This window comes from Microcebus murinus, chromosome 1 (genome assembly GCF_040939455.1).
Source record: "Microcebus murinus isolate Inina chromosome 1, M.murinus_Inina_mat1.0, whole genome shotgun sequence".
Lineage (NCBI taxonomy): Eukaryota > Metazoa > Chordata > Mammalia > Primates > Cheirogaleidae > Microcebus > Microcebus murinus.
In genome coordinates this window covers 155,840,189-155,848,141 of record NC_134104.1, presented here as the reverse complement: position 1 = coordinate 155,848,141, position 7,953 = coordinate 155,840,189, and the positions used below count along the sequence as shown (strand labels likewise).

The window sequence follows — 7,953 nt, the reverse complement described above, 5'->3', positions numbered from 1 at the left end:
CGGCAGGTTGGCGGCGGCCGCTATTTGAGCGCAGGTCCCGGGCCGGACGCTCAGAGCGCTTCGAGCCAGCGCGGCGGGCAAATCGCCGCGCGCAGCCCGCAGAGGCGCTGCGGCCCGTGCAGCCCCGGAGGCCCCGCGCGGAGAAGGCGGCGGCGGAGGAGAGGCCGAATTGCCGCCCGCCGCCCGCGCCCCCCCATCCCGCCGCCGCCGCCGCCACTGCCCCCCCTCCCCGCGGCGCCGCATCTTGAATGGAAACATGGCGGTGCCGGCTCGGACCTGCGGCGCCTCTCGGCCCGGCCCGGCGCGGACTGCGCGCCCCTGGCCCGGCTGCGGCCCCCAGCCCGGCCCCGGCGCCCGGCGCCCGCTGTCACTGCTGCTGCCTTCGCTGCTGCTTCTACCGTTGCTCGCCGCCCCCGGCGCCTCTGCCTACAGCTTCCCCCAGCAGCACACGTAAGTGGCCTCGGCCGGCCGTGGGACCCCAGCCGAGCACTGCGCGCCCCTCCGCCCCCGGCCCAGGTCCACGCCGGTCCTTCCCTGGCCTCGCGCGGGGGCGGGGGCGCTGGGTCCCGCTGCCCGCTGCGCCCGGGGGCGGCGTCCCCAAGCCCCGAGGGCTGCCAGCCGCGGTCCCAGCGCTCTGGCTGCGTCGCGAAAGTTCCCCGCGGTGCCCCTGCTTCCCCTAAACCCCCCAAACGGGGCAAGGCAAAGATCTTCAAGCCCCAGGATAGGGTGAGGGGTCCTAGCTTGTCAGTTAATTCCCCTGCCGCCGTCCCGTTGAGAAGGGAACCCAGGGTAGGGTGAGGGGGCAGCCAACGACCCCTGCCCGGCGGAGTTGAAGCTGCGTACCTGCTCCACGCTCCCTCCCCGCTGGGAAGCTGGCTCTCTAGAGCCAGAGGTGGGGGCACCTACACACCTCTCTTCATGGGCCTTTTCCTTCGGTGGGGGGCTGTATGCAGAGGATGTGAGCACCTTCTTTCTGTGGCCAGTGCCATAGGGGGATCAGTGTCCGCTGTTCTTGCCCCCCCATGCGCCTGAGGGGAGAGTCTCCTGGAGAGCTCAATTAGGAAGTGAAAGTGCTGGGGTCCTGGACAGAAGGTAAATGGTGGGGAGGACCCCTGCCTGCCCCTGCTGCTGCCTACAGGGTAATAGCATCTCCCGGCTCTGCCAGCTCCTGCAGATTCTCATGGTCCTGCGAGCCTTCTCCCTCCCCAAGAGCACACTCGGCTGCCTCCTGGTGAGCTTGGCCAGATGTGTCTGGGACTAGGCACAGATAGAGTGCATGTGGCCTTTAGGACAGCATCAACTTCCTGACACAGTGCCCCAGCCATATGTCAGTGCCCGGATACCCCTTTGGGAAATAGTGACCACCTTGCTTCTGTCTCTGGGTCTGAGAAGCCACCTGTCCCTGGACTCTTTCATCAGTGTCCTGGCTTGGAGATTGGGGCATGAGTAGTCAGGCTGCTGGTGGCCACAGGGAAGGGTCTGGCCTTAAAAGGAAAGAGGCTGGCAATGCACCATTAGACCGTTTCTGCCCAAGGGTAAGAGCCCCTGGTTCTGCCACAAAACCTGCCGTCTCTAGCTTGTAGGTTTTCCCAGATGTGGGAAAAACAAACTCTGGAAAGGCACTGCTTTGGGTCTCTCTCTCTGTCTTGTCATTTCTTTCCTCACACAGCCTGGCTGTGCTCAGGCGGGTGATCAGTTGGCAAATTACAGGTGCCGCACGGACGTGTCCTCTGTCAACCGTCTGGATTTTTCTGTGTGTGCGTGTGGGGGGTGCACAGGGAGAAGAGAATCATATGGAAGTTCAGGGCTGGCGGGTGCGTTATTGTCTTTCATTTGCTGTGATGAAAATGGACTTGAACAGCAATGTTTAAAAAGAGCAAAAGCATTATATTTTTGTTGTTCTTTCTTCCTCAAAGCCAAGCGCGAGCCAAGCCACAATTATTTTTTTCCTGGCTGTTTCATAGCTCCTTGGGTGAAGGTTTAAGTAGATGTCTCCTACCTCTCCCAACCTCGCTCCCTTTCCCTGCAACCTGCAGAGGGTCAGATGGCTGCTGGGCCCGCATGGGTCTCCCCTAGAGGGCCAGTGTGAGACCCTGACCAGAGTGGACACCTGTCCTTCTGTCTCTAGCCAGAAGATGGTGAGGCGGGTGTGACGGCAGCAGCACATTTCCAGCTGGATGCTCTTCTCTTGTCAGTATAGTCGGAGCTAATTCGAGGGTTTGGGACATGTCTTGCAAACCATAATTAGGGAATGAGTGGGGGTGGGGTGGGGGCTACACAGCTCTGAGGGTCCTGGGGGAGGTGACTAATGGTGCGACGACACAGAGCGTTTGCTGTGACAGCCAGCGCCCTTCAGCTGCCCTGGTCCTGCAGATGCGGACGCCCATTGATCCTTGGAGGGAGGAAGGGGAGGGAATTTTGAGGTTCCCCTAATGCGTCCATGGCTAGTTGGAGTTGGTGCTTTTGTTGAATTGACAAGAAAGCCTGGGGCTGCCATTGGGGCTAGAGGGCTCTGTGGGGCTCCAGGATGTGTGGCCTCCCAGAACCTTCTCCTGGGTCAGTGTGGCCAGGCTGGGATGACACTTTGATACAGGTGGAAATCCAAGGTGGACAGTGGGGCCGTCAGCCTCCTGTCACTGGGGTGACAGCCCCTCAGTGGAGAGAGCCCTTGATGGGAAAGTCATTTTCTCATTAGTATCTGCCAGTGCAAAGGGGCCCGGCTTTGCAAGCTGCTGGGTTTTAAACGAGTGCAGGTTTGGGGTCCGCCGGCCGTTATTTCTGTAATCTCTCTGGCGGCGTGGCTCTCTGCTCACCAGGTGAAATGGATCAAGGCTGCCACTGGATCCAGAAGGGCAGAGGAGTTACTGCTGGAGGGCAGACAGGGCTTGGTTTTAGGGAGGGGGGCCCCTCCCACCCTACCTGCACCTGATTCCGGGTTTCAAACAAGGTGGAAGCCACTTGGTATGTGCACATATGCGTGCATATGTGTGCACATGTGTGTCTAGCGTGCGCACTTCCTTTCACCTGCTTCCTCTTTCTGATTACGCACACCCCGGCGCTCAGGCCGAGGGCAGCCCTCACTGCTTTGCCTCTCCCTGTGTCTTTCCCTCCATCCTCTCCTGCTCCCCTTTGGGTCTCTCATCAATCTGTGCCCACCCTGACCTGCCCACCTCTTCCATCATGTTTGTTGGGCCTCTGTGCTCTGTTCTCTGGTGTCCTGGGGTTGCTCTGTCCCCTACTCTGTGGAGTCCTGGCTGAGCTGCCCACCTGCCTGCACCCTCCTAGCCCAGCTCTGCTCCAGTGATAGTGTTGGCCAGTACCTCCCTTCCTCTGGGGGTGGGTGGGAGCAGTGACTAGCCTGAGGGGTTTGGACTCCCAGCAGATTAATGACAGCCAGTATATGTGCTCGTCTCCTGAGTGGACACATGGGGAGCAGTGCCCATGACAGGGCGTACGTCCAGTCTAGCTATGGTTAATGGTGGGTGACATGTGTCTGTCTGGGCCTCTGAGCCCCGTCTCCACTTCCCTGTGGCTCTCCCTATTGGATGGAGGCAACATCACACTTCTGGGTCCCCCATCTTCCCAACAACCTGACGCAGCTTTTGCAGGAGGGAGGGGATGAGGCTTCGAGGACTGCTGGCTGCCATCAGTGGGACTCAGAGCTTCCAGGTGCTCACATCCTTCCTGGTATTGAGGATTTGGGGGGGACCCTTGGCTGCTGTCCCCCTAGACCGCATCTTTATTGGGCACCTCCTCCTGGCCAGCTGTGTCAGGCTAACCCCTGAGAAGGGAGCAAGCCCGTTTTATGATGAGTCCCCTCATAGTCTGCAGGTGAGTCTCACTCAGATTCTTCGTCATACTGTGTCACTAAGGAGGAACTGACTCCAGAATGAAGGTGGCCTCACACGTGGAGTGACACTTCCGCAGTCAGTGTGTCTTCTCCCCTCTGCCTGTGTACAGGTGGGCACTATCAGCTCCTGGTACCTTGGATGTGTAGGGGAGACACTGCCAGTTCCTGGGAAGAGGCAGTTTGGGGATATGCTAGGTGTCAGGGGTAGACCCTGCAGGCTCAGACTTTGGCATCCAGAGCTTATCCTTGTCAATGGGATGACCTTGCCTTAGTTTCCCTGACTGAGATAATAGAATCTGCATTAGAGGCTGGTGGTAAGAGTTAATGGGAGAGGGTACAGCCCTCTGTGGCGGGCAGGCAGCTATTGTTAAGATTACTATTAAGCCCAGACGCTGCAGCCGTGGCCCTCGCCTGCTGTCTTCTCACAGTGTTCCCGTGGGCTAAGTGCCCCCATCTCTCTGCTTTGCTCATGCTGCGCCGTCTTCACTACATGCTTTTCTCAGGGGTTTAGATCCCCTCCTTCAAGGTCTACACCTGTACCTTCCAGAGGCCTCCTCCACCCTATCTCTGGGCTGTGCTGCTTACTCAGGCTATGCCCACCCATACAAGGTACGAGCTCCTTGAGGGCAGACTGCCATCTCCCTCCCTCCCTCCCTGCAGCCCAGCTTGACTATTGTGGGGGATGTCACCAGGCTAATAGTGTCTTCCCTCACTGAACCCAGGCCAAGCCCTCACCCATGTTACCGCCTTCACCCCAGAACCTGTGGTCATGCCCATCCCACAGATGGGAAGACTGAGACTCAGAAAGATAGAGACCTGCCCAAAGCTCACAACTACTGGAGGTAGGCCTGGGAAAAGATAGATATGTCAGCCTCATAGGCTGTCCAACTAGAAGGCTTGGGACATCTAGGCAGTGGGCCCAGGAAATGGAGCGTGCAGGGTGGGGGTGGGGGCAGAAGAGCGTTGAAACCTGAATCTTTAGGAAGAAAGTGAGGCCTAGGTTGTGGAAGGTGGGCCTAGGCCTCCCCACTGCTCTGTTCCTCTTTCCTCCTCTGGGTCTCAGGCGATCCTGAGGGGCCTTCCTCGGCCTGAGACTGCCTTGCCAGCCCCAGCACTCATAGCCCCTGTGCCCACCTGCCCCACCCACAGGCACACAGGCCTTCGTGGAGCACCCCCACTCAGCCCAGGTATCCCCTCCCCCAGGCTCTGAATCACAGGCCAGGCCTGCTCAGCACAGGGGTGAGGGGCAGGGTGGGGAGTGAAGGAGGAGCCCCATCTCAGGAGATGCATGTGGTTTTCCTCCCAGGTTCCAGTGTGATTCCTGAGAAAGGTCGTGGGGAGCTGTGGGGGGATTATTAATGGAAGGCTAAGGCTGATCCTCTCGTGCCTCAGCAGTCTTGCCTGGCCTGCGGGAGCTTCAGAGGGCTAGGACCATAGAGATGCTTGGGGAGTTTCATGCCATCTGGACGGGCGGGGCTTGGGGGACTGGGGAACCGGGGTTCTTGAAGGCTCCTTGCTAGGCAGTGTTCAATGGGAGCTGGCGGTTGGGGCCTGGGCCCTGTCTGGCAGGGTAGTGTCACCAGTGAGGTGACAGTGCTCTCTTTCTCTTCTTCCCTTCCAGCACCCACCCCCATGGGGGGGCAGCAGTTTGCCTCTGGCCCCCATGACCCATGTCTTTAAGTGATAGTGCTCCGAACCTCAGGCCTGGGGAAGGAGCACCGGGGCCTGGGGTACCCTGAAGCAGGGGTGGGGGACTTTCCCTTATGGCTACAGCCCTCCAGCCAACTGGGGAGATTCTCTTCATGTCAGGTTTTTCCTGGTGCCTACTGTCTAAACAAGAAGCTACAGAATCAATATTCGTATTCCCAAAGGGAGGTGTATGTGTGGTTTTTGCTTTTTTTCTTTTCCCTTCCTTTCTTGTCCTGTGTAACCTGAAGAGCCTCCTGAGCTGCCTGTGGCTAAGGCAGAAGAGGGGATCCGTGGAGGTGACCACAGAGGTTGAGAGGCCCCTAAGGGCTTGCAGGGTCCCCACAGGGCTCTTTTGGGGCCTTCCCAAAGGAGTCAAGGGTTCTGTCATTCAAGCCCACACAGTCTGAGCCCACATAAGGTCAGGACCTAGGGACAGGGCTCAGCCAGGCCCTGCCCTGTCACCATAGGACTCAAGCCATTGGCCTGGTATCCCCAGGCCTGGTCCTGCTCCCTCACCTGAGGCCCCCTGGGGCTTTCCTTCTGGATCTGGTCTGGCTCTACTCGGCCACCAACCACTGCTGGTACGGGTGGCTGAGGCCGGGGAGCGTGGGCCCTCACAGACTAAGAGACCCTGTCTAGCTGGGATTAGGTAGGGAGAATCTTCACAAAAGGGCCTGAGGGTCCCCACCTTGGGTCGGGGGGCCTCTGTCAAGGGCAAACCCAGCCCAATATTCTCCAGCTTGAGAAGCTTACTTAGTGACCTTGGACAAAGCTCTTCCTCCCCCTGGGCCTCAGTTTCTTCTCTTCTAGGGCCTTCTGACTCTGACACTCTAACGCCCTAAGAAGGCAGGTCTGGAGTCTACCCACTTCCCTCCACACTCTGCTCTGGCCGTGGCGTGAGGCCGGACCCCTCGCCCAGCTGGACCCTATCTCTTCTGGTGTGAGGGTGCCTGCACCTCTGGTCCTGGCCTCTGGCCATACCTTGGGTGTCTGCTTTTCAGACTGACCCACTTTGAGCTCTGATCAGCCTAATTGTTTAGTAGAGAGGGAGGGCACAGGAGTTGTTCCAGCTGTTCATTAACCATCTCTCCCCACCTTGGAAACTATCCTGATTAACAAAGGGAAAGGAGTGGGTGAGAGGGTGAGAAGTCACTCCCTCTGCCTGTCTCTGCCCCGCCCCTCTGAGACTCTGGGCCCCTTGTGTCCACCTTGATGCCTTCTTTCCCTGCTGGCCAGTTATTTCTGAATGAGGCCCCTCCTGGCATTCAGTGAGACTCTGCCACATCACATCTCTCACCGGCTGAGTAATCTTAGGAATAACTTCTGCCTCTCTGGGTCTTGGGGCCTCATCTGTAAAATGACATTTCTATGATTGTGCTGCCTCATAGGGTTGGGATATGACAGGTCGGGAAGTACAGGCCTGGTCCCAGGGAGTGTATGGTAAGAGGATGTGGGTCCTGACTGGATCTGGGGGGATTCTCAGTCCAGCTGGGTCCTGTCCCCTCACCCATAGCACCTGGTACTCCACCAGGCCCTAGAGGCACCTGAGACCCAATTGAGGTTTCTGGGTCTTTCCTTTTGTGCTTGGCCCTTGCCTTGGCCTGTGTGTACATGTAAGCTTGTACATGGGAGTGTCTACACCTGTGTGTTCATGTGTATGTTTGTATATAAGTGTTAGATGTGTTCAGGTATGCACATACTTGTATGCACTTGTATGCCCACTTGTGTGCATGGGTGAGTGTGTGTACATGCTTGTACATGTATGCATGTTGCAGATATGTGTGCATGTGCATGCTCCTGTGTATACATGTGTGTGTGTGCTCCTGTGTGTGCATGTGTGTGCACATGAATTCAAATGCAGCCATGTGCTTGCGTGCCTGTGTGTTCCTATGCAGTGCCGGCACGTGCGTGGTTTATCTCTGTGTCCAGAAGGCACTCCTAATGTCCACCTTCACCACCTGCCTTTGAGGTGAGTGCCAGGGCTCAGTGGGCAAACACTGGCAGTGGGAAATAAAGCATCCTGATGGTTAGGACCAGTGTTTTGCAAACTTTTATGTCAGGAACAGCCTAAGTTAAGGCAGAGCTGCAAAGTTTGATCATCTACCAACTGGCATGATGATGACAATCTGGGAAGGAAACAGAGGCTGTGTCCTTGTAATTCAAATTTTTGCAAATTAAATGGTATTTAGATTCACTGGAGGACTTGGGACTCAGAGGAGCTCCATGAATCTTTTGTGAAGTGAAGCATCTTTAGAGGGTGGGCGTGGAGGTTGGGGCTTATGCAGAGTGGGAAAACCCTTGCTATGTGACCTTGGGCTGCGTTTTTCCCTTTTGGAGTGAGTGCTTCTCATTTGCACACGGAAGGGCCGGAGATTGGCAGTCCCTGGAGCATCTGCAGGTCTGGGGGCCTCCTC

The 7,953-nt window shown here is 57.6% G+C and overlaps 1 protein-coding gene across 2 annotated transcripts in view; it reads left to right on the top strand.

Annotated features, from left to right (window-relative positions):
• Nucleotides 1–256: 256 nt before the first annotated feature.
• The window catches only part of CACNA2D2 (calcium voltage-gated channel auxiliary subunit alpha2delta 2), a 135,460-nt gene continuing 127,763 nt past the window's right edge, over nucleotides 257–7,953 (top strand). For both annotated transcript variants that reach the window (XM_012771383.3, XM_012771382.3), the window contains exon 1: nucleotides 257–450. In XM_012771383.3, coding sequence (XP_012626837.1) covers nucleotides 257–450 — 194 coding nt within the window. The remainder of the gene's footprint in view (nucleotides 451–7,953) is intronic.